This window comes from Podarcis gaigeae (genome assembly GCF_964106915.1).
Source record: "Podarcis gaigeae genome assembly, chromosome: 4".
In the NCBI taxonomy this organism is placed as follows: Eukaryota; Metazoa; Chordata; class Lepidosauria; order Squamata; family Lacertidae; genus Podarcis; species Podarcis gaigeae.
In genome coordinates this window covers 107,766,882-107,792,714 of record NC_139677.1, presented here as the reverse complement: position 1 = coordinate 107,792,714, position 25,833 = coordinate 107,766,882, and the positions used below count along the sequence as shown (strand labels likewise).

General features: G+C 55.0%; 2 protein-coding genes across 2 annotated transcripts in view; one reads left to right on the top strand and one right to left on the bottom strand.

The window, feature by feature from the left end:
* Positions 1-9,430, top strand: part of FHIP1B (FHF complex subunit HOOK interacting protein 1B) — a 32,612-nt gene extending 23,182 nt beyond the window's left edge. Inside the window, exons 7-13 of the mRNA XM_083736291.1 lie at positions 364-531; positions 883-962; positions 1,836-2,005; positions 2,584-3,483; positions 5,816-5,994; positions 8,125-8,287; positions 8,803-9,430. Coding sequence (XP_083592417.1) covers positions 364-531; positions 883-962; positions 1,836-2,005; positions 2,584-3,483; positions 5,816-5,994; positions 8,125-8,287; positions 8,803-9,122 — 1,980 coding nt within the window. The 3' untranslated portion in view covers positions 9,123-9,430. The remainder of the gene's footprint in view (positions 1-363; positions 532-882; positions 963-1,835; positions 2,006-2,583; positions 3,484-5,815; positions 5,995-8,124; positions 8,288-8,802) is intronic.
* Positions 9,431-11,425: 1,995 nt separating this feature from the next.
* Positions 11,426-15,188, bottom strand: LOC310843675 (uncharacterized protein C11orf42). The gene is made up of 3 exons (XM_083737319.1): positions 14,968-15,188; positions 12,865-13,576; positions 11,426-11,597 (listed from the first exon to the last, which is right to left on the bottom strand). Exons 1-3 carry the CDS (start codon positions 15,034-15,036, stop codon positions 11,467-11,469), a joined length of 912 nt encoding a protein of 303 aa, XP_083593445.1. The 5' UTR covers positions 15,037-15,188; the 3' UTR covers positions 11,426-11,466.
* Positions 15,189-25,833: the final 10,645 nt, after the last annotated feature.

The window sequence follows — 25,833 nt, the reverse complement described above, 5'->3', positions numbered from 1 at the left end:
GGGGGTTGTGTGGCCTGGCCAGGGAGGACCCCCCCTACCTTCCACTCCCTCCCCCCCCAGGCTTCCCGGAGCTGCCTTTGGGGCAGGTGGATAGCAAGCCTCCTCCCGCCAGATCAGTCCTGCTGCCGGAGCATGCCTGGCTCGGAACTGGCTTTGCTTCTCACCGCCAAGCCAGTGGGGAGCGAGGGCAAAGAGGGGCCGTGATAATGTCTGGGACTGAAGTGGGGGGAGGCATGAGCCCCACCAGGACTGGTCCGGCTTCTGCCGTTCCTGGGGGTTGGGCTGGATGACCTTCAGGGTACCACCTGGCTGGTCAATTCTGGGGTGTGGCAGCCCCCCTGATCCCCCCTCCCTGCCCCCCAGACCTCCATTGAAGAGATGATTGCCAGCACGGCCTACCTGGACCTGTTCCTGCGCAGCATCAGCGAGGCTGCTCTCCTGAAGACCTTCCTGCGCTTCCTCCTCCTCCATCGCCACGACAACAGCACCATCCTCGACACGCTGGTCTCCCGCATCGCCAGCAACTCCCGGGTGTGTCTTTGGGGGGGGGGGGGAGACGCCAAGGGGACGGGGCAGCGGGGTTGGAGCCAGCCGTGTGCCAAGAGCACAGTGTCCTACCTTGCAGGGCTGGTGTGGCCGCTCTTTGCTCCTGCCCTGCCCCAAAAAGGGTCCTGGGATCGGGGTGGGCGGCTGTGGGCTCATCCCTATCCCGGGGGGTGGGGTGGGGAGGAAGACATCCTCCCTCCCACAAAAAGAGAATTTGATTCTTCTCCTCGGTGCCCCGGGGGTGGCTTGGGGGGTGTTGCTGGTGGGGGCTGGAGTGGGGGGAGCCTTCTGCCCCACTGCCCCCTTCATTCCTCTCTTTCTCCCCCCCCCCCCCAGCTCTGCATGGTCTCGCTCAGCCTCTTCCGGACTCTGCTCAACCTGCACTGTGAAGACGTCTTGCTGCAGCTGGTGCTCAGGTAGCCCCCCCCCCTCCCAACCCCTTGGCTCTCTGACTCATGCGATCGTCGGAAGGGACCCCCCCCAAGGGTCATCTAGTCCAGCCCCCTGCAAGGCAGGGATCGAACCCGCAACCTTGGCATCCTCCCGCTCTGGCCAGCAGAGCCCTGGGCTCCCTGTTCCTGCTCCCAGAGACTTCCCTGGTGCGGGGGCTCCCCCTGGTGGCCCCATTGGCCCTCTTCACCCATTAGCCTCCTCTTCCAGGTAACCTAAGGTTACCAGATTTTTTTCATTGAATCCAGAGACAATTCTTTTTTGATATTTTAAAAAAGAGAGCTCCCCTCTTTTTTCTCCTTCCTCTTTCTCTCTCTTCCTTCTCCTTCTCCTCTCCTCCTTCTCCCTGCCATGGCCCTGGAGCGCTGCTGGGCAGTCGGAGTGGTGGCCGGGTGCTCTTGCTCCCGGCTTGATTTGGGTTGCAGGGAGGGGGGGGGTCAGCGCTTCCCCCAGTGCACCTGCCGGGCGTCCCCGGTTCCCCCTCAGCAGTGGCGCCCGCTGTCTTGACTCGCTGGGTGTGTCTTATGCCATTGAAGCAATCACACAACATTCATTCCCTACTAATAAATCTACAACACTTAAAATATAAATCTGGGGACATTAAATGAAATCCGGGGACAAATGTGTGAATCCAGGGACTGTCCCCAGGAAACAGGGATGTCTGGGAACCATAGGGTGTCCTCCCCGCTGTTTTCAGGGGTTGGCGTAGATGACTCTGGGGTTCCTTCCAACGCTACGATTCTGTGGCTGCCGTGGTTCTCCGGCTGCGCTTCCTGCCCCGCCGGGGTGGGCTGGATGGCCTTTGGGTTCCCCTCCGCAGCTCTGCTTTTTCGCGGCAGGTACCTGATCCCCTGCAGCCACGTCATGCTGAGCCAGAGGCGGGCGGTGAAGGAGCTGGACCTCTACGGCAAGGCGGCCAGCAAGTTCCTCTCGCTCGTCCCCCGGTGCTGCCGCCCAGAGAGCCCCCCGCCCCCCGAGCGAGAGGAGGAGCACGCCACCTGGTCCAAGGGTGAGCCTCTCGCGGCCAGGCGGGAGGGGCAGGGGGTGGAGGGGCACGTGGAATGGGCAAGGGGGGCCTTGGCACCGGCGACATTTGTGGGGCTCCTCTCTGCCTCCTCCTAGTTTGCAGGCTGGGGGGGGGAGTGATATCCTCGCTGGGGGTCTGGGGCAGTGGAGCCTGGAGGGCTTTTGCGGTGGGCGCTGGACCCTCGCCTCTTTGGGTGGGGGGAGAGGGCAGCATTTTCCCGCTGGGGGGTTGCAAAACCTCCTCTACTCCCGGTTTGTGTTGAGCAGGAGTTGACTGAACCGCAGAACTGCAGATTATGACGGGATCCCCAAAACTCATCTAGTCCACCCCCACAGCTAAACAGATGGGGTGGGCCTCCCTTGCCGGCCAGGCAAAAAGGGCAGGAAAAGGGCAGGTCTTCCAGGAGCCCCAGTGGGGGGCGCCAGGAATAATCTCAGGGTTGTGGGTCCCACATGGGGGAAAAGATTCCTGCATTGCAGGGATTTGGACTAGATGACCCTCTGGGTCCCTTCCAACTCCACGATTTGGTGACCCCCCTCCTCTCTCTCCCCCCCCCCCAGGTCACGGCAGCCCCAGTGTGGACTCCTCCTCGGTGGTGACGGTGCCCAAGCCCTCCACGCCCTCGCGCCTCTCCTTCTTCATGCGCCAGCCCAGCTTTGGCCCCGATCCTGCCAGCCCCGCCTCCCCCCGCTCCCCGGGGACCCCCGTCGGCAGCCCCTCCCACCGGACCCCCCCTCGCTGGGAGGAGGCCTGCGAGTTGGAGGGCAACTACCTGGAATACCTGCGCGACGCCCGCCTGAACGTCGACCGCTGCGTCTGGGCCTGCCGCGTCTGGTCGGCCCCCTACGACGGAGAGCGGCCCCCTCCCGCCAGCCTGGACCCCTCCCTGCCCCGCCAGGGCGACCCCCTCACCTACACCTCCTTCCAGCCCGGCGGGCACCCGGGGCCTGCCTCCCCCCGGACTAAGAAGCGGGGCGCTCCGCCTGAGGAGGGGGCCGCCCCCAAGGGAACCCCGGACGCTGGCACCTCGCCCCCTGCCGCCTCCCCCGGCAGCGAGGACCCGGGGCCCCTGCTGAATGGGGCGCACTCGGAGCCCGCACTGATCAAGAAGGTCCGCCGGTGCCCGCAGGAGGGGGCCGTGGTGGAGAACGGGGGCCTCCCTGAGACCCCCGGCCCGGACGAGTCGCTGGCGCCAACCGAGAACGGGGGCGCCCACCCCGTGGAGAGGTTTGCGGCAGAGCTGCGGCGCCTGGAGGACGAGATGGCGAACGGGGGCCGGGAGGAGGAGGAGGAGCCCCCCCAGGCGGACCCCCTCAGCCCCGAGGAAGAGGAGGCCTATCGCAGCTTCGCCGCTCCCCCCGAGGGCAGCCTGGGGCCCACCCGCCTGGCCGACCCCCTGGCGCAGATTGTCGGCAGCCCCCCACCCACCCCAGGGGCCCTCCCCAGCCAGCCGTTCACAGGTGAGTCGTTGGGGGCCCCCCACCCTCTTCCTTGGAGGTCTCTCTGGCCCCTGCTGCTCCTGGAGGCCCCCCACTCTCCAGGGGTCCCCCTTGCCTCCCAAGACTAAGTCTGCTGTGCAAGGTGGGAGTTTAGCCTGAGCGGGGCTTCCCCAGAGGAACTTCTGGAGGGGATCAGAGGGGTCAGACCTGGGCAGCAGATGGTTGGGGCCCAGTGGATGGGGGGGTCCTAGTTCCATTCGGAAGGAGTCTGGGCGCATGGGCACTCTGCCCGCTGCCCACTTCGCCCGCCCAGCCTTTGGCTCCATTCTCAAAGGCAAGAGACTCCTTTCTTTTTCTCTGCTTCCAGTTTCGTTCGTCTCCTTCTCCTCTGCTCCCCCTTTCTTTGTCCTTTTTCCTCCTATTATTTCTTCCTTTTCCTGTCTATTTTTCCTTTTCCTCTCCTTCCTTCCTTCCTTCCTTCCTTCCTTCCTTCCTTCCTTCCTTCCATCCATCCATCCATCCATCGTTCCTCTCCTTCTTTCTTCTCTTTCCTTCCATCTTTCCTTTCCTTCCTTTCTTTCCTTTCCTTTCCTATCCTTCCATCTTTCCTTTCCTTCCTTCCTTCAGACCCCCCCCCAACCGGGTCTGTGTGCGTTGTTGTTGTTGCTGCTGCTCCTTTCCTGCTCCTGCCTTTTCTCTGCCTGCCCCCCCCCTCGCCCCCTGGCATCTCTCCAGTGCAGGCAAGCCTGGTCTGGGTCCGATGGGGCTCCCACCCCCAGGAGCCAGAGGCTGCCAAGGGGCAGCGCTGGTGTCACCCGGGGGCCTCTTCTCCCTTGGCATGACCCCATCTGGGGGGGGGGCTTTCCCCTGCAGAGCAACATGCCCCATCCCGTCTCCACCCATTGGGACATCCAGCCCCCAGTGTCCCCGGAGGCTCTTGGGCAGAGAGAGAGCTCTGGCCCTTTTCTTGAAGCTGCAGGTGCTTTTTTGCATGCCAAGGAGACCTCGGCCACTTGGGCATATGCATTGCGGGTGGGTGGGGGGAACCTAAATGATCCTTGGCGGGGGCGTCTACATCTCTGCAATCCCCTGTCGGGTCTTTGGCCCTGTTTGCACCAAGTGGCTCAGTGGGCTCACAGAATCACAAAACCTGCTTTAAAAGCTGCAAGGAAGGAGAAAATGTTTAAAAATTACTGCCCGCCCCCCCAAAAAAATCCCAGAGTCCTTTCTGTTGGGGATAATTCAGACTGAAATACCCAGGTGTCAAAAAAGGTTATTTATATATGCCAATACTTTGGCCCGTGTTTTGTTAGCCCTAAAACGGAAAACGAGCAAAGTCCCAACCAAAGAAGAACGGCAACTTAAGCTTAAGAATATGTGCAGCTTGCAGACTTAACATATAGAATAAGAGAACAAGAAGGACACATGTTTAGAGAAGAGTGGAAAACGTTTATTGAATATATGGGGGGGAAATGTGTACAGCTGAAAATGTGGGCAGCATTAAGATCAATTCAACAGTTTTGATGGATGCAATAAGGGAATATTGCCCAATTTACATATAAGCTAAACAAGCTATAGCTTAGGGCCCCACTCTCTTGGGGTTAAGGTTAGGGGGGAAAACTGGATGTACATTTCCAAACTATACGATAAACTACTTAATTGTATTCCAGTTCAGCAATTACTTTGATAAAATACATCTTTTGTGATGTGCAAATGGCTTGAGATACGTCTTAGCTCCATCAATTACCATCTAGCATATGCCGTATTTTTCGCTCTATAATACGCACCAGACCATAGGACGCACCTAGTTTCTGGAGGAGGAAAAAAAGACAAAAAACATTTTGAATCGCAGAAGCCAGAACAGCAAGAGGGATCGCTGCTTTCACTGCACAGCGATCCCTCTTGCTGTTCTGGCTTCTGGGATAACTGTGCAGCCTGCATTCGCTCCATAAGACACACACACATTTCCCCTTACTTTTTAGGAGGGAAAAAGTGAGTCTTATAGAGCAAAAAATATGGTATTCAACACTAAAAGCAGTGGCAATTTGTTGTTGACAAAGGAGAGCTGGACACATAAAGGGCCCCATTCCCTCCAGCAGCCAAGGGCCGCATCAAACTGAAATCCGGCCCTGGCTGAATGGTAAAGCTTTTGTAAAATATGCAGGGATTTGTGATATGCAAAAGGAACCATGGAAAGAGGAGGAGGGGAAGCCGTTGATATTTTGTCGAAATTGCGAAGCAGAAAATTTAGCAGAAATTATTTTTGAGAAGAAGGTAACCGGGTTCCCTTGGAAGTGGCTCTGTGGGGGGGGGGGACTCCCCTGGGCTGACCCCCTGCTGTCCTCCCTCGCAGGGCCCTTTGTGGCGGTGCTGCTGGCCAAGCTGGAGAACATGCTGCAGAACTCCCTCTACGTCAACTTCCTCCTGACGGGGCTCATCGCCCAGTTGGCCGCCCACCCTCAGCCGCTCCTGCGCTCCTTCCTCCTCAACACCAACATGGTCTTCCAGCCCAGCGTCAAGTCCCTCATCCAGGTAATAATAATAATAATTTTTATTTATACCCCGCCCTCCCCAGCCAAGGCCGGGCTCAGAGCGGCTTACAAGTAATAATAAAAACAAGATGAATGATTACAACTTAAAAAAACAAAATTAAAAAAGACAACATTAAAATATTGAAACATTAAAATATTAAAATCTAGCCTCATCACAGGAGGAGAAGGAAAAGAAAGGGGGGGGAGAGAGAGAGGGAGGGAATCAAATGGGCTCCAAGCCAAAGGCCAGGCGGAACAACTCTGTCTTACAGGCCCTGTGGAAAGAAATCAGATCCTGCAGGGCCCGGGTCTCATGAGGCAGAGCGTTCCACCAGGCCGGAGCCAGAGTTGAAAAGGCCCTGGCTCTGGTTGAAGCCAATTTAACTTCCTTAGGGCCTGGGACCACAAGGGTGTTGCTATTTATGGACCTTGAAGCTCTCAGTGGGGCAGACCGGGAGAGGCGGTCCCGTAGGTACGAGGGTCCTAGACTGTGAAAGGCCTTAAAAGTCAAAAGCAGCACCTTAAATCTGACCCTGTACTCCACCGGGAGCCAGTGCAGCTTGAAAAGCACTGGGTGAATATGCTCCCATGGCAGAGACCCCGTGAGGAGCCTCGCTGCAGCATTCAGCACCCGCTGGAGTTTCTGGGACAGCTTCAAGGGCAGCCCCGCGTAGAGCAAATTACAGTAGTCAAGCCTGGAGATGACCGTCGCATGGATCACTGTGGCCAGGTCGGGGCGGGAAAGGTAAGGGACCAACTGCTTGATGCGGCGAAGGTGGAAAAATGTCGCCTTGGCTATTGCTGTAACCTGCGCCTCCATGGAAAGGGAGGCATCAAGGATTACACCTAAACTCTTAATGGAAGGCAATGGCACTAATTGGGCCCCCGCAAGAGAAGGGAGTTGGTCCCTCATCCCCATGCCATCCCGACCTAGCCATAGGACCTCTGTCTTCGAAGGATTTAGTTTCAATCGGCTCCCACGAAACCATCCAGCCACAGCTTCCAAGCATCTGGTCAGTGTGTCCGGGGCCGAGTCGGTGTGGCCATCCATCAGCAGATAGAGCTGAGTGTCATCAGCATATTGGTGACAGCCCAGCCCAAAGCTCCGGATAATCTGGGCAAGGGGGCGCATAAAGATGTTAAAAAGCATTGGGGAGAGAATTGCGCCCTGTGCCACTCCACACACCAAGGAGTGGCGCGACGACATTTCCCTCCTTAGTGCCACCCTCTGTCCCCGACCAGAGATAAAAGAGCACAACCAGTTACGGGCTATGCCCTGTATCCCCACGTCTGCGAGGCGGTGGTCCAGAAGATCATGATCGACCATGTCAAAGGCTGCTGACAAATCTAAAAGGATCAGCAGTCCTGACCCGCCTCGATCCAGTTGTCTACGGAGATCATCTGTTAGGGCAACCAGAGCCGTCTCCGTCCCAAAACCAGGACGGAAACCGGACTGAAATGGATCTAAAGCCGATGTTTCCTCCAGAAACCTACCAAGCTGTTCAGCAACCGCTCTCTCAATTACCTTACCCAGATATGGAAGATATGAAACTGCGCGGTAATTGGATAGGTCTAAGGGATCTAATGAAGTTTTCTTTAAGAGTGGACACACCACTGCTTCCTTCAGTTCCCCTGGGAATGTCCCCGTGTCAAGGGACAAATTGATAATTTCAACCAGGGGGGTCCGCACAACATCTGGACACTCCCTAATCAGCCAAGACGGGCATGGATCAAGGAGGCAGGTGGTGGGCCTACCAATTTGGAGGAATCTATCCACATCAGTAGGGAGTATCCGATCGAAATGGTCCAACACTGGACCTGAAGTCATTCGAGGGGCCTCCAGTTCAGTCACTGTATCTAAATTGGCAGGGAGGTCACGGCGGAGCAATAGGACTTTATCCGCAAAAAAAACTCGCGAATGCCTCACAGCTGTGGGTCGAATTTGTGCTTAAATCTGGTTGTCCTCCTAAGGATATTATTGACCTAATTATTCTAAAATGTTGTGCCGGGCGAGAGCTAGCGGATGCAATGGACCCTCGCAGGAGCCCGGGGGGGGGGGAGAGACCCTCCTGCGGGGCAGACCCCTTTCCTGGCAGCGCCCCTCACCCTCCCTCCCTCTTCCCCCCGGCAGGTCCTGGGCTCAGTCAAAAACAAGATTGAGAGCTTTGCCGCCTCCCAGGAAGACTTTCCCTCCCTCCTCTCCAAAGCCAAGAAGTACCTGGTGGCCAGAGGGAAGCTGGACTGGTCAGACGCCCAGAACGCCGCACCCGCCCTGCGCCGCTCGGAGACTCTGGGTGAGGAGGAGGGGGCGGGGCGGGGGGCCCGGGAGGTGGCTGTATGGGTGCTGTGGGGGCTCGGGGGATGGCTAGGGGTCAGAGAGAGGTCCTCATGCCCCAGGGGTCCCCTGGGCACGGATGACTCTTTAACAAGAGTCCGTGGGAGCCTGCTATTGAATAATAATAATTATACAGTGGTACCTCTGGTTAAAAGCGGGTGGCGCCGTGGGTTAAACACAGAGCCTAGGACTTGCCGATCAGAAGGTCGGCGGTTCGAATCCCTGCGACGGGGTGAGCTCCTGTTGCTCGGTCCCTGCTCCTGCCAACCTAGCAGTTCGTAAGGACGTCAAAGTGCAAGTAGATAAATAGGTACCGCTCAGGCGGGAAGATAAACGGCGTTTCCGTGCACTGCTCTGGTTCACCAGAAGCGGCGTTTTTTTGGGGGGGGGATTTTGCCAGGGGGCTCTCCCCCCTCCCCAAACTCTGCCTGGCGCTGACCCCCTCCCCTTTTCTCCCTCCCCCCCCACCCGCAGTGAAGAGCCGCAAGCCGTCCATCGGGGAGCTGATCATGCGCCACACCCACAGCCCCACGCGGGCGCGGCAGGCGGCCCAGCTGGCGCTGCAGCACATGCGCGAGGGGCCGGTGATGCACGCGCTGGCGGGGGGCTCCCTCTTCCGCACCTCGGCCGAGAAGCAGAGCGAGGCGCTGAGGGTCAAGAACGCCGTCTACTGCGCCGTCATCTTCGCTGAGTTCCTGAAGGAGCTGGCCGCCATCGCCCAGGCGCACGCTGTCACCTCGCCCTTCCTGCTGGAGCCCCCCGAGGAGAAGGCCGAGGCGGGGGGGCCGGAGTGAGCGCGGCCGGGACACCCCCCCTCCACTGCCCGCCTGCTCCCCCTCCCGAACACTCCACTCCACGCCCCCCACCCCCGTCCGGGACTCTTAACTGGAATCTCCCGCCGACTCTCCCTCACCCCCCGGCTCAGCCCTGGCTGGGTCTGCACTAATCGGGGAGCCTGTGGGGGGCACCCCGTGGGGCGGGTGGGGGGCACCTTTTTAAAGAAAACTCCGTACCAGGACAAGGACCTTTTTAATTTATTGGGAATGAATGTTTTTTTCTGGAGAATTCGTTGCAATATGTATAAAAGAAGCTCTCTCTCTGTGCTGGATGTGGCCTGGGTGATTTTGCATTGAGGGGGAAGAGGGCAGGGGGCACCCGTCACTTGCCCTTTGTGCCCGCTGTGGAATTGCAGCGTTGCAAGGGCCCTCCAGAGGTCCTCCAGCCCAGCCCTTTGCAGTGCAGGAACCGCAGCTGAAGCCTTGCTGGCCGTCGGGCGCCCAGCCCCAAAGCTCCCCTCTTGGCCTCCTGCCCCCAACCAAGGGCAGAGAATTGGGGGAGCTGAGAGGAGCCCAGCTGGATCAAGGGGGCCCATCTGGTCCAGCCTCTTCTCCCAAGCAGGACCCGAGTGCGAGAGCAGCTCTCGCCTCCTGCAGTTTCCAGTGGCTGGTATTTGGACGCAGGGCTGCCCTGAGGCGTTCCCAAAGCAAAGGAAGGATTGGACTCTGATAAAATGCACACAGAGGCTTGACCAGCAGGACTCTGGGAGCGGTGCATAGAATAATCCCCTTCCCCTTGGCCCAGGTCGTTTTATTCACAAAGGAACTTTTTACACAGTGTTTGTAAGAACCAATCAGACGCCCTCTGAGCATTTCAAAAAAAACCCACGTGGGGACAAAGTAACTAAAGAGACAACTCTGAGTATGCATAAATAAAACAGGGCTAGAGGAATGCTTTTAGGAAACTCCGGAGGTCATAAACAGCAATAAACGCGAGAGGAAGGATGGCGAGGAGATAGGGATCTTTATCACCTTCATGTGAGGCTATTTCCAGGCCCTAAGATTAACAAAACCAAGGAAGGCTACATCAAAGAAACTGCCTACTATCTTTCTGTACTGAGGATGCCTGATGAAGCAACTGGCCTGTGTATTTAGAATGCTTATATGGGCCTGCCAGGCAGAGAAAATGAACAGTAGAGAAAATGGCCAGAGATGCAGAGGCTTGTGGGATTTAGTCAAAAATTCTTGTCAATGAATCGAACCCGGTCAACACCATGCTTTCATAGTGGACACAATGGCCTGACGCATATTTTATAATTCCTCATCGTAATCCCATCTGATCCCCCCACACTCTGGATATTTGCACTCCTACACTGCCCCAAACTGCCAAGTTGCCTTTGACAGCCCTCTCCGCCTCTTTGAATTTGTCTAATCCCCTTTTAAAGCCGTCCAAGTTCACTTTCTCCTGTGGCAGGGAGTTCCAGTGTCCGCCTCTGTGCTGCGCTTTTGTCTGCCCTGAATCTTCTAACGTTCAGCTTTTTGCTCAGTGTTGGGCTTTGCACACACAGCCCCCCCCCCCCAGGCTCTCAGCTGCTCTGACCAATGGGTGGCGCTGGAAGGAGCCTCAGCCAAGTGTATTCCTACTAATAATAAATAATAATATTTTTTTTATTTATACCCCACCCTTCGCGGTTCAGAAAACTGGGCTCAGGGCAGCTGACACTAAATTTAAAACACTTAATTGATGCAACAAAAAACAGCATAAAATACAGTATAAAACGTGAATAGCAATCAATTCAGAATTCAAAAATCAATTTATGGAGGAAATCCATCCAATAAACATTAGGTGATCACCAGGGCTAGCTGGCTGAATTGGTCCTACTTGGGCCAGCGAGGAGACCAGGGGAGAATTAGCTGTGGGATCCCAGAGTGGGTAATCTTCATAAAAGGGGAAGGGGAGGGAAGAGAAGGGAAATAAAAGATCAGGCTGATTTCAAATTAAAGGCCAGGAGGAATAGCTCCGTCTTACAGGCCCAACAGAAGGAGGTTAAATCCTGCAGGGCCCTGGTCTCATGGGACAGAGCATTCCACCAGTTCGGAGCCACCACTGAGAAGGCCCTGGCCCTGGGGGAGGAGAGTCTGACTTCCTTAGGGCCCGGGACCTCTAAACTACTAGATGGCCTCTGGGTGCCCCCAAGAGCATGAGGCGGCTCCTCTTCTGGTACTTGCCCCCCACCCTCTGCTGCAGGTTCTCTCCCTTGGCTTGCTCCCCCCCCTTCCTGCGCCCGTCCTCCCCCTCCAATCGGGGCCACACGCCTGGCTCTGGGTGCAAAGGGCTCTTTATTGGCGGCGGCGTCTCGGCTCACTCTTCGGTGTCGCTCTCGGCCGTGGCGCTCTGCAGGAGGGGCAGCGACATGGAGTGCCTCTCAGCGTCGGCCAGGCTGGCAGTGGACGGGCCGGACTTGGGGCGGTGGCGCCGGAAGGGCCATTTCCCTGCGGGGACCAGAAGAATCGCAGCATAAAAGAGTTGGGTGGGGCTCCCCGAGGGCATCTAGTCCAGCCCCCTGTGGCGCAGGAACCCCTGGCTTCCTAGACCTTCCCAGAAGGTGCCCTGCTGTCCACTGGACATTCCCAAACCACCACCTCTCCCCACATTTCAGCCTCACAAGCCCCGGGGCATAGGGGGAGAAGCCCGGCAGAGGCCTCTGTAGGGGCTGATGTGGGACTCTTGCCAGTGGGGGCCTGGCTGGGGGCAAGAGCGGCCCTCTCCCCAAAGTGCTTCTCCCCTCAAGGGAAAAGCATAGAATTGTAGAGTTGAGAGGGACCTCCAAGGATCCTCCAGTCCAACCCCTGCAGTGCAGGAATCGCAGCTAACAGGTGGACCTTGTATCATTGCGGGGGGGGGGGGGCAATTCTGAACAGGGAAAGAGCCAAGCAGTGTCACCCCCCACACACACACACACACAACCTGTGGGTCCCCAGATGTTGTTGGACTACAACTCCCATCGCCCCTAGCTAGCAAGGCCAGAGCTCAGGGATGATGGGAGTTGTAGTCCAACAACATCTGGGGACCACAGGCTGAGAACTGCTGATTCTAGTCCAATTCCCTGCAATGCAGGGAGCCAAGTGGCTGGAAGGGGGCGCCAGGCAGCATGGCGGCAGTGGGGGGGGGGGGTCCTTGAGAAATGACCGGGGGGGGGGCGGTCTAGATGGCAGCAAATTGAGACAGAGGCATTTAGCCACTAGAAGACCGCCAGAAATTTGTGTCCTGGGCTTTTTTAGACTCTTGCTATCTGAAACCAAAGGGGCTCGTGGGTTGCCAGATATCAAAAATACGGGCCTTATTTTTACCCCACTTGAAGGCACAGCTGCAACCTAGGAACAGAAGAAGAGGCTTTCGCCTGGGTCAGAGGGGGCCACCAAGGCCAGTCTCCTGCTCATTATGGGAAATCCACAAGCAGGATTCGAACACAGCTCTCCTCTCTTGCGACTTCGGGCACCTGGGACCCAGAAACACGGCCGCCCCCCAAAATGAAAGCACCAAACATTGAAAACCTCCTCCAGCTGTAGAGGCAGAGCGCAGCCGCCCTGCCTAGTGGCTGCGGAGAGCCCTCTCTTCATAGAATCAGAATCGCAGAGTCGGAGGGGACCCCCGAGGTCATCCATCCCCACCCCCTGCAATGTAGGCATCTCAGCTCAAGCATCCCTGACCCAGCGAAATGGGGGGCTTCCTCGTAGGGCGCGCCCCCGTCTGCCTCACCTGCCAGGGTCCTGGTGGGCCTGCTGAGGGGTCTCCAGCGCTTGCGGGCAGCCTTGCCCTCCTCCTTGGGCAGGGGGCTCTCCAGGGGTGGCGCCGGGGTCCTGGGGGGCTCCAGCACCGCCATGCGGACCCAGGCGGCCCTGGCTGGCAAGCTGTGTCCGGTGGGCTTCTGGGAGCCCAGCACCCCTTTGGCTCCGAGGGCGAACTTGAGGCAGGAGAAGGCGACGGGCAGCGGCTGCTCGCGGTGGAAGATGCTGCGCTGGGCGCCCTGCGTGACGGCCAGGGCCAGGCTGGCGCAGTAGAAGACCTCGTAGACCACGTAGACGCTGCTCTGCGAGCGCAGCCAGGGCAGGTCCGGGCGCAGGGCCACGGTCCCGGGGCGCAGGACCAGGAAGGCCACCTTCTTGTGGACCCCCGACATGGTCAGGCGCAGGTGGCGCAGCGCGCCCGCCACCAGCCGCGTCTCCTCGTAGCGCGACTCGCCGCGCACCCGGGCGTGGTACTCGCGCGTGCAGTGGGTCAGCTCCCGGGCGGGGGTGCCCTCCTGCAGCAGGTTCTCCAGGGGCCCCACGGGCACCAGGCAGCGCTGGCGGCGGAGGAGACCCTGGCCCAGGGGGGGCTTCTTGATCAGCACCGTCAGCAGGTCGTAGGAGGCGGCGTCTTCCAGGAAGGGCACCGGGACCACCGTGGGGCCGAAGCGCTCCTCCACCACCTGCCCAAAGAGATGGGGGGGGTCAGGACGGGCAGCGTGGGGAGGGGCACCCAAGGGGCATCTAGGGCAACCCCCGGGGGTCACAACTGGAGAGAGACTGAAGACGGAATCTGAATTCAAAATGACCTTATCAGGCTGGAGAACCGGGTGCTAGCTAACAATATGACAAAAGTAAGGTTCTAGTTACAGGTAGGTAGCCGTGTTGGTCTGCTGTAGTCCAAACAAAATAAATTTAATTTAATTTAAAAATTCCTTCCAGTAGCACCTTAGAGATCAACTAAGTTAGTCTGGTGACTAACTGTTTCAGTGTATCTGAAGAAGGGTGCATGCACACAAAAGCTCATACCAATAACTAACTTAATTGGTCTCTAAGGTACTACTGGAAGGAATTCTTTTATTTTTTTAAAAAAAAAGTTTCAAAAGTAAAGTTGTGCACTTAGGCAGGAAGAACCAGACGCACAAATATAAGATGGGGGAGACCTGGCTTACTAGCAGTACATGTGAAAAGGATCTAGGGGTCTTGGTGGACCACAAGCTCAACATGAGTCCACAGTGTGATGCAGCAGCAAAAAAAGGGAATGCTATTCTAGTCTGCTTCCACAGAAGTCTAGTGTCCAGATCAAGGGAAGTCATAGTCCCACTATATCTATAGTGCCACCTCAGGTTAAAGACGCTTCAGGTTGCAGACTCCGCTAACTCAGAAATAGTACCTCGGGTTAAGAACTTTGCTTCAGGATGAGAACAGAAATCGTGCTCCAGTGGTGCAGCGGCAGCAGGAGGCCCCATTAGCTAAAGTGGTACCTCAGGTTAAGAACAGTTTCAGGTTAAGAACGGACCTCCAGAAGAAATTAAGTTCTCAACCCGAGGTACCACTGTATTCTGTCTTGGTCAGACCACACCTGGAGTCCTGTGTCCACTTCTGGGCACCACAATTTAAGGAGGATGTTTGACAAGCTAGAAGGTGGGTAGAGGAGGGGGACCAGGATGATGACCCATATCCTCCTTAAAGTGAGGACCCCACAAAGCACAGGTATCCCATGAGAGCCCCCAGGTCAGGCTAGCTCTGCTGCCCCTCTCCAGGGAAATGCCTGCAGGATCAGGCCCGTCTCCTGCTCTCACAGGGGCAAACAGATGCCTCAATGGGAAACTCGCACGCAGGATCTGAGCCCCAGAGCATCTCTCCCCTCCTAGGGTCTCTGGCCACTGGCATTCAGAAGCATCGCTCTCTCCACCTGAGGAGGTGGAGCAGGGCCCCCCTGATACCGCGCTGGGGGTCTTGGTGTGAGGGGCGCCCAGGAAGCCCACCCTGCAGACTCGTCCCTCCTTCCCAGGACGCCCCTCGCCAGGCCAGCTCCCCTCCTCCTCCTCCTTCTTCTCCTCCTCCTCCTCACCTTGTCCCGGATCAGCTCCCAATTGGCATCCGCCTCCCCAATCTGCAGGGTTTGGACCCCGCCGTCCATCTTGCAAGCAACTGGACAAGGCCTAGAGGGGTCCGGGAGGGTGGCAAGAGAGCGTGGGCATGGGCAAGGCCAAGGGCATGGGGCTGGGCATGGAGGGGCTGTTCAGCGGCTGGGCAGGAGTGCAGGCTTGGAGCTGGGAGCAGCAGAAGGCAGGGCTGGCCTGTGAGGTCACAAAGGGCCCTCTGCCGCCATCACCCCAGGGGGCTGCATCTGAGCAGCCCAGAGGGAGGGGGAGACAGCCCTTGGCAAAGCGGGTGGGGGCACGTTTTGGTGCCGCCTTTGCAGACGAGAAAGGAGGGTGGGTAGAGGAAAGATTTAAGCTGAATGCTGGAAGGTTCAGGACCGAGAAGAGCAAGTCCTGCTTCACGCAGCGCATCGTTAACCTCTGGAACTCCCTGCCACAGGAGACAGCTTGGATGGCTTTAAAAGAGGATTAGACAAATTCATGGAGGAGAAGAGGACTGTCAATGGCAGCAAGGCTCCCGGAGACCAATTACTGGAAGCAGCAGGAGGAGAGCGGGGGCCTCTGGGGGGGGGTCCCACATGGGCCTCTGGTTGGCCGCTGTGAGGTCAGGGGGCTGGACTGGATCCAGCAGCTCCTTCCAGTGCTCTTATGGCCAGCCTGGCTGCAAAAGCGGTTTCTTGGGCAACATATATTTGAGAAGGATCTAGAAAAGTGTCGTACTGGGAGGCCCAAGACGAAGCCCCCCCCCCCGCCTGCTCCCATCAGGAAGTGGAGCAGCTGAGGAGGCCTGAGGTGAGTGAGGGGGGAGCAGAGGGGAGCAGCCCCCCCCCCACTTACTGTCTGCGGACAAACGCCGTCTCCCTCGGGCTGAAGCGAGACGAGCGCTGCAACCCCATAGTCACCTTGGACTGGACTCAACCGTCCAGGGGTCCTTGACCTTTTTTACCTTGGTGGTCCACAGCCGTGGTCTCCGAGGGAGCTGAGGCAGGTTTCCCCAAAGGAAGGATCTGTGCCTTTTGTGCATGTAATACTTGGTGTGTAGGCCCAGTTGTTCAGCCCAGCAGAAGCCAGCCTCCCTCCCTCCCTCCCTCCCTCCCTCCCTCCCGATGTCTCTGCCTCTTGTTTTTTTTTTAAATCATATTTTTATTAGGTTTTACAAAAGTTAACAACCAATAAAAAATTAACTAAAATCACAAAAACAACCAACAACACACATCAAAAATACAAACAGAAAAAAAGAAAAACATAAAAAAGAAAATTTGGCATAAAAAAAGCTCTCTTTCAAGTTAATACCCTTCCAAATCTTATTTTCCTTACTTCCACCCGCCTTCCTTTCTTGTATTCCCCTTTAAAAATTAATTCAGCAAGATCATTTATTATTCAAATTCATCCTTTATCCTTCCCTTTATACTCTTATTTATCTTAATCACTAGAACCCCTTCATTTCCTTTACAATGTCCTCAGCATTCATAAATTTTACAATATTTTTGTAGGTAAACTTTAAACTTCTTCCAGTCCTCTTCCACCTGTTCTTCTCCTTGATCTTGGATTCTGCCGGTTATTTCTGCCAGTTCCATATAGTCTATTACTTGCATCTGCCATTCTTCCAGGGTGGGTAAGTCTTGTGTCTTCCAATACTTTGCAATAAGTATTCTTGCTGCTGCTGTGGCATACATAAAAAAAGTTCTATCCTTCTTTGGCACCAATTGGCCGACCATGCCCAGGAGAAAGGCCTCTGGTTTCTTTAAGAAAGTGTACTTAAATACCTTTTTCATTTCATTATAGATCATCTCCCAAAAAGCCTTGATCCTTGGGCACGTCCACCAAAGGTGAAAGAATGTTCCTTCCATTTCTTTACATTTCCAACATTTATTATCGGGCAAATGATAGATTTTTGCTAGCTTGACTGGGGTCATGTACCACCTGTAAATCATTTTCATAATATTCTCTCTTAAGGCATTACATGCTGTAAATTTCATGCCGGTGGTCCACAACCGTTCCCAGTCAGCAAACATAATGTTATGACCAATATCTTGTGCCCATTTTATCATAGCAGATTTAACCGTTTCATCCTCAGTATTCCATTTCAGCAGCAGATTATACATTCTCGACAATACCTTAGCACTGGGTTCTAGCAATTCTGTTTCCAACTTCGATTTTTCCACCTGGAAACCATTTTTCCTGTCCGAATTATAGGCCTCTCTTACTTGGAAATAATGTAACCAATCCTGCACCTTATCTTTAAGTTTCTCATAGCTCTGCAATTTCTTTTTTTTTTATAATATTTTTTATTAGTTTTATGAAATACAGAAAAAAGAATAAAGAGCATATTATAAAAGTAGAAAAAGAAAGTTACAAATTTTCTTACTCTTTTTTCCAAATCTGTTGGACTTCCCCACGTCCTCCCAACCCTGCATTCTCTGTGATGCATAACGTCTGCAATTTGTTAACTTATTTCAATACTTATTATATCTTCCTTTTTATCATGTTACCCAATTTCAAATGTATTATAACCCAAATCATGTACATTTTCATTTTAACACAATAAAGTTGTTTCATTATTCTATCTCTGACTCCTTGTACCTTAATTTCCATTTCTTTAATTTAACATTACTGAAGCTAGAATTTCCTAAAAGGTGCTTTTTTTAACATTCATACAACTTATAATGTTTTTCCAAATAGTCTTTAAATTTTCTCCAATCCTCCTCGAATGTTTCTTCTCCCAAGTCTCGGATTCTGCCAGTCATTTCGGCCAGTTCCATGTAGTCCATCAACTGCGTGTGCCATTCCTCCAGTGTGGGTAAATCTTGTGTCTTCCAATATTTTGCAATCAGAATCCTTGCTGCTGTAGTAGCGTACATAAAAAAAGTTCTGTCCTTCTTAAACACTCTCCGGTCCACCACGCCCAGAAGGAAGGCCTCTGGTTTCTTAGGTAAGGTAAATCTCAGTACCTTTTTTAGTTCATTATGAATCATTTCCCAGAAGGCCTTCACTTTCGGGCAGGTCCACCAGAGGTGAAAGAATGTCCCTTCCGCCTCTTTACATTTCCAGCATTTATTATCAGACAGGTGATATATCTTAGCAAGCTTGACTGGGGTCATGTACCACCGGTATATCATTTTCATAATGTTTTCCTTCAAGGCACTACATGCCGTAAATTTCATTCCGGTGTTCCATAACCTTTCCCAGTCTTCAAACATAATGTTATGCCCCAAATCCTGCGCCCACTTTATCATGGCGGATTTGACTGTCTCATCCTGAGTATTCCATTTAAGCAGCAGGTTATACATTCTCGAAAGTAGTTTACTTTTTGGTTCTAACAATTCTGTCTCTAGTTTCGATTTTTCCACCTGGAATCCAACCTTCTTATCTACTTTAAAGACCTCTTGAATTTGTGCATAATGCAACCAATCTCGCACCTTGTTTTTTAGTTTTTCCAAGCTCTGAACCTCCAATTGTCTCCAATCTTTTCAATGATTTCCCCATATTTAGGCCAATTGGCTTCCATATTAGGTCTCTTACGTGCCTTGGCCTCCACCGGTGAGAGCCACCTCGGAGTCTTACTCTCCAATAAGTCTTTATATTTTGTCCAGACCACATAGCTCTGCAATTTCAATTTGTCCCCCTCCTGTTCCAAAATTTCCCACAGATGTCTCTGCCTCTTGGGGTTCCTGGATCGTAGAACTGCAGAGCCTGAAGGGACCCTGAGCGTCATGGCTCTTTTTTGCTCTTCAGAACATGGCAACCCTCTTTATGGAATCTGAAGCTGCATCTCCACAGGAGAAGCTCAGCTGGATCCGGCCAAAGGCGGCCCACCTAGTGCAGCCTCTTTTCCTCTCAGGGGTTAACGGCTGCCCCAAAGCGGAACCCACAAGCAGGATTGGAGCACCAGAGCAATTCTCCCCTCCTGCATTTTCCTGTAGCTGGCATTTGGAAACACAGCTGCCTCCCGTCCTCTTGTAAAACCATCAAGGTTTCTAGCCATCCCTGCCTCTTGTGGGAGGGAGTTCCATAGTCACTGCACTGCGTGACTTTCTTTTTATCCGCCCTGAATCTTCCCACATTCAGCTTGATCTCTCCACTTTCTCCACACTGTAATCTTATAAGCTTCTAACGTATCTCCTCTTCCTCGCCTTTTCTCTACGCTAAAGCGTCCCGCTCAGCTGCCTTTGCGAAGAGGATGGGGCAGCCCGTGCCCCCACCTGTCCCCCCTCCCTCCTTCTCTGAGCTTCCCTGCAGAGGCTGCCAACCCAGCCTTCCCCCAGCTGGAGCCTCCAGGATCACGTGACGCCTCTCTGCCCCCACCTGCCTCCACCTGCCTGCCAGTTCCTCTCTCTCCCTGTCTCCCTCTCACCTGTCCTTGGCCGAAGCCCCTTCACCCTCCTGGGGCATCTTCCTGCTGCTTCAGGGAGAAGGTGAGTTCCTCGTGGGGCCCTGGGGATCCGCAGGAGGGGGAGGGGAGGTCCCATCCACCCCCTAGCACTTGGGGGCCTTTACCCTCACCCCAATAATTCTGTCTCCTGCATAGCTCCTCCACAAGCTCACCCCCAATTCCTCTCCGGCACCCAACACCCCTGCGGATCTGTCTGCCCCAGAGGAATTGAGCGCCTAGTGGGCTGGCCTGGGAATGGGGCAGCCGTGGGGAAAGAGACAGAGAGAGTCTGCCAGGGCTCATGAGATATTCATGGTGACACCTGAGACAGCAGCTGCCATGCTGGCCTGCCCTCCCCCGCACCCCAGCTCCTGGAAGCCAGAGATGCAATGGATGCTCTTAGGACCAGCTTAGAGCATCTGTCCTCTGGAGTCTTTTTCAGCTGCCTTTAGTGCTTTGCAATATTGTTTTTTTTTAAAAAAAATACATTTTTATTAGTTTTTAACATATTAATTAACATTCATACCACAGGACTTCACATCTTATACAATATTTTTCGGACTTCCGTCAACACCTCTGGTGATTTTCTCTTCTTATCACTTATTGTGCATTTCTTAATTTCATATTACCTTTAATTATCTTTAACTAATAATTTCCCTCATTGTCTTTTTTGCAATATTTCTAATAATTCACCTTACAAAACTTCTTGCAAACCTACTAGCATAATCTGTCGATCACAATTACTTTTCAAATAGTCTGTAAATTTACCCCAGTCTTCTAAGAATCTCTGATCCCGCAGGTTTTGATTCCAGTGATTTGCAATATTGTACTTGCACAATAACGTTGTGTTTCAGTTGGTGCAATCTGCCCTGGGACCCCAAAGTAGCGGGCGAAACTCACAGGAAATAGGGAAGCTGGAAGGCATTCCAGCGGCCAACGACTCCAACCCCCCCACAATGCAGGAATCGCCTCAAAAGCTTCCCTGGCAGGTGGCTATAAACTGCAATAAAGCAGTAATCAGTCAGTTTTATTGCACATAGCCAAAGGCTGCCGCAATGTACACAGAATCATTCAACAATTAAAAGAAAATATACTGGATTGATACAAAAAACTCAAGACAAGATATTACTTACTCTAAAGAGAGCTATAAAAGTATCTTAATATATAGGTTAAGACATTAAACAATAAAATTTATAGGCTAAAATAATCACATGGCCACTAATATATTTTAAAAAATAGTGTTAATTAATACAATGTGCAATTATATTCACCGTTTGGTAATATAGCTTGATGTAGATAGGGCCAAATAAATTCATCTCCTTTACAGTTGGTGGCTACCTTGGCTATATAATTTGCTCTAATTTTCCTAGCGGCAGTTGCAAAGAGTGCTACACGCCAGGTCACGTGCTTATCTGTGTCTGCGAGGAGATATAAAATCATGTCAGAGGGCTTCTGGGCAGGGGACCTGGTCATTATAGGTGCTAAAAATCATTCTCGTGCTTCGTTATATACGGGGCAGCGCAAGATATACTGCATAATGATAATGTTGCCTGCCTAGCCTCTGAGAGTCTCTGAGTCTCTGAGAGGTGAGAGACGCCAGGAGTTTCAGATCCATCTTTGGTTTCCTTGGGGGAAAAGGTCAGCGGAGACGGTGGTGTCTTTGGGCTATATGATTTTATTTACGTTCAACCTGAGTGACGGATGGAGGGGTTCCCAGCAACAGCACCCCAGGAGATCTGCTTCTGCAGCAGTGGCAGCTTTGGCTCCAGCGCAGAGCGAGCCGGTCTCTGTGTCCCCCGTCTCCAGGCCCAGATCCCAGCCCAAAACTCTGCCTCTCGCTCTCCTACCTGGCAGGCAGGCAGGTGAGGTGGGGAAGACCCGCCTTGTGTGCCCTAGAGCACAAAGCAACTTCTTTGGAGATGCGAACGGCGACGCTTAACTGCCGTATTTTTCGCTCCACAAGACGCACCTGACCATAAAATGCATCTAGTTTTTTAGAGGAGGAAAACAAGAAAAAAAATATTCTGATCGAAACAGTGGATGTATGATAGTTGTGGTTCATGTTGTGGCCACAGACATGTGATCTGATGGTGAATTCGGGGTGACCCAATGCAAAAATCTTGAGGATCCATGCGGATCCGTGCTTTGTAACCATGTTTTTGCACCATTGCGGTCCCACGCAACAGTGGGTGTGTGATTTTTTTTGGTGGAGGCTGTAGCCATGGACATGCTATGTGACCTGATGTTGAATTTGGGGTGACCCAACGCAAAAATCCTGAGGATCCATGGACTTTTACCTCCCCCGTCTCAGCCAGCCTCCTTTATCTCTAGCGTCCCTTATCTCTCTCCCCGATCGGCAAACTATCAGTGGTTTTGGTTCAACACCCACTTCCCTCTTTTCTTTCTTTCTTTTTTTTTTTTAAAAAAGCATGATCTGCTTTTCTCCCCTGGGCAGTTCGGCTCCAGGGACCAGCATTTGCTCCATAAAATGCGCAGACATTTCCTCTTACTTTTTAGGAAGAAAAAAGTGCATCTTATGGAGCGAAAAATACAGCAGCTAAGTCCAGCGCCCTGTTCTCGCACAGGCCAAATACTCCCAAGAACCTAGCAGTGCAGGTAGACTGCCTCTGGGGCTGGAGGTTCCACAAGAACGTCCAAAGAGGCTCCTGGATCAGGCCAAAGGGGGAACATCCAGTCCAGCCTCCTGCCCTCACAGTGACCAACCAAATGCCTGTGTGAAACCCACAAGCGGGATCTGAGCCCTTCCCCCTCCTGTGGTTTTTGGCAACTGGCATTTTGGAGCATCACTGCCTCTGACCGTGGAAGCAGAGCAGAGCCAAGCTGGTAGTCATCTGTGTCTCCTGTGGGAGGGAGTTCCACAGTTTAACTGCGCTTGGCCAGCCAAGCCTTTGCATCTCACCCCCCAGGGAGCCTGTTTGTTGGCGAGGCTGATGCCACCTGTTACGGAAAAATCTAGGTGCAAGGCTGCTCAGTCCCCCAGCTGGTCGGGCAGAGCCCAATGTCCCTGCGGAATAAAGGAAGGAGTCCTGCCACCAACCGGAGGAAATAGCTGTAGACCAAAGTTTATTGCGCAACAGGTTCAAAGAGCAAGTTTGAACCCCGAGGATGGGGTGACAAAGACTTTTAAAACTTTCCCACTATATTCCAGAATACACTTCATACAGCATCCTTGCTACATCACTGACATGTCACCAAAGGGGAGGGGTAGACAGGGGTTACACTAGTTCAACCTTGGCAAACATGTCCAGACAAGTCCTTGGTACAATATTAGCCTAAGCAGGCATGTCAGGGCAAGACCCAGGTACCGTGGTACCTCAGGTTACATACGCTTCAGGTTACAGACTCCGCTAACCCAGAAATAGCGCTTCAGGTTAAGAACTTTGCTTCAGGATGAGAACAGAAATCGTGCTCCAGCGGCAGCAGGAGGCCCCATTAGCTAAAGTGGTGCTTCAGGTTAAGAACAGCTTCAGGTTAAGAATGGACCTCCGGAACGAATTAAGTACTTAACCTGAGGTACCACTGTATAAGATTATCATAGGCAAACACCTCTGAAGTCACACCACCCAAAGTCCAATGGAACTTCCTTTGCATGTGGTGAGAGCCAGTGTGGTGTAGTGGTTGAGAGCGGTAGTCATGTAATCTGGGGAACCGGGTTCGCGTCTCCGCTCCTCCACCTGCAGCTGCTGGGTGACCTTGGGCCAGTCACACTTCTTAAAGTCTCTCAGCCCCACTCACCTCACAGTGGGTTTGTTGTGGGGGAGGAAGGGAAAGGAGAATGTGAGCCGCTTTGAGACTCCTTAAAGGGAGTGAAAGGCGGGATATCAAATCCAAACTCTTCTTCTTCTTCTTCTGCATGTCTGGCCCCTTGGCACGTCTGGTGATGGGATTTGGCTTCCCTTGGCTAACAATGAGCCCAGCAATTGTCACCTCTGAGAACTTCCTGGAGTCCTTTTGCCAGGGGGAAATAGCTTTGGAATGGAGGAAACTGGCAAAGGAGTTGATTTTATATTATTTTTAAAGCTAGGTGACTTCCCTGAGCTGTCAAGTTGAAAGGATGCATTCAGGCATAATATTTGTAACATTTAACAACTTTAAAGATGTGCCCCCCCTATAATTTCCATAACACCCCCCCTGACCATATCACCCTCTCTTTCTTCCCTTGTCCCTAGGAGATGGCACAAAGCCCTGTGGATCACAAGGCCCTGGCACTGGTGTTGAGTGGTGCACAGGACTGGCTGAAGTCCCTGCAGCAGCGCCAGCTGGTGGGCCTGGCGGGGGCCCAGCGCTCCCTGGAGGCGGCCCTGGCTGCAGGGCTGCAGGAAGAGGAGCAGCTGTGGGCACGTGCCCGGGCAGAGCGGCTGCAGCTGCAAAAAGAGCTGGCTGCTCTCCAGGATGCCAACGAGGAGGCGGCACGAGCGGGCGCAGCCAGGATCCAGGCCCTGCGGCAGCAGCTGAGCCACCTCCATACCTGCCTCCTGGCAGCACCCTCCACCCAGAGGGCGCAGGAGGCCCGGGATCTGCTTGCCCGTGCCAGCGCCCTCTCGCTCCAGCTCACCTGGGCCATCTTCATGCCATCTCTGCAGGGACATCTGACCCACGTCCTGGGGCAGCTCCAGCTGGAGGAGAGGGTCCTTAGCCTGGCCACCAGCAAGGTCCTGGCCAGGGGCAATGGAGAAGGGCGTGGAGGAGGCCCCACTGTGCCCACGGAAGGGAGCAGCCCAGAGGGTGGCAACAAGGAGCAGGCAAGCAAGAGCTGCCCCTCGGAGCTGCCAGGGGGGCCCCCGACTGCTGAGGCTGGACTGGCATCCCAGGGGGAGATGTGCAGCTGGGCAGAGGAGATGGGGGCTGTGGCAGAGGTTGCTGTGAGGGAGGCAGAGGGCAGCGAGGGAGCCCTGCCAGCAGAGGCAATGCCCGCCGTCTCTGCGGCGGTGCCCACGAGTTGCTCGTCAGGGCCTGAGGAAGCAGGTGGCACAGCCAGGCCAGGCCTGTCCCTTCCAGAAGGGTCCCCCGACCTGGCCGACGCCCCTGGCACGCCCTTGCCTTTGGAGCCTGCCACCCTCTTCCGTGCCAGGGCGGTCTGGGTGCAAGAAGACGCCTCTGACAGCAGCAGCAGTGGGGAGATGGGGGCATCGGGCCCCTTCCGGGAGGTGGCTGTGCTGGGCAGCCGGGCGCCCTCAGCCAGGGGGCCCCTGCCCCGGTGGGCCTCAGCAGAGTCCCTGGGGCGGCTGCAGAGAGGCAGGGGGCAACTAGGGGGCAGCTGCCTGGAGCTGGCGGGGCGCAGAGCGGAGAGGGTTGCCTTCCTCAAGGGGACCCGGCTGGGGTGGGGGGAGCCCCCAAGCCCCCATTTAAAGTGCGCCCCAGCTGTGCCCCACCACCTGGGACCCCCCAGCCCTCCCTGCAACCGGCTGGTGGGGCAATGGGGGGCGTGGGGCAGCCATGAGGGGCAGCTGTGCCTCCCGCATGGGCTGTGTGCCGCCCCCGCCGGCTCCCTCTTTGTGGTGGACTTTGGGAACTGCCGGCTGCAGGAAGTGGGGCGGGCTGGGGGGCGGGCCATGCCCCTGCCGCGGAAGGCCTACTTTGACGTGGCCCAAGGCAGGGGGGGCTGCGTGGCACTGACCAGCCCCTCTTGGCGCCGTGTGGAGCTCTACAGCGCCCGAGGCCGCCTCCTGCAAGCCCTGGCCGAGGGCTTCCAGAGCCCCCGGGGTATTGCCCTTGCCCCCCGGGGGGAGTTCCTGGTGGCCGACACGCGTCTGGGGGCGCTGCATGTCCTGGGGGTGTCTGGGGGCCGTCTGATGCGGAGGGAGGCCGTGGGGGGCTTTGTCAAGCCCTACCTGGTGGCCACCAACAGCCGGGGGGAGGTGGCCGTCTCTGAGCGGGGGCTGGACGGGGGCTGCTGCGTCAAGGTGCTGGCCCCCACCTGGCAGCTCCTGAGGGTGCTGGGTGGGCAGGGCCGCCCTCCGCTGCTCACCAACCCCTGGGGAGTCTCCCTGGACGAGGCCGGGCGGGTGGTGGTGGCCGACTGGGGGCGCCTCTCCCACGCCGTCTTCTGCTACCCTCCGCGAGGGAGGGGCTGGGCCGTGGCCACCGAGGGGTTAAGCAGCCCCCGGGGGGTTGTCCTTCTCGGGGAGCGCCACCTAGTGGTGGCAGACAGCATGCACCACTGCCTGAAGACCTTCCAGTACTGTTGAAGGAGGGCCAAGAGGGGCTCCCCCCACGCCACCCACAGTGGGGTGCAAGACCCCTACTCCTGCTCCCCCAAACTGAGTAGGGATGCTTGTGGGGGTGCCCCACAATGTCTTATTACAGCGGGGAGAGAGCTGGGACTCCCAGGACCAAGACACCTTCCTGCCTTGCCCCTCCCCCACCTGGGACCCCTAAAAAAAGGAGCTGAGCAGGTACAGAGATTGATTTCCTCCTGGAGCCATTCTTGTCGTTTGAG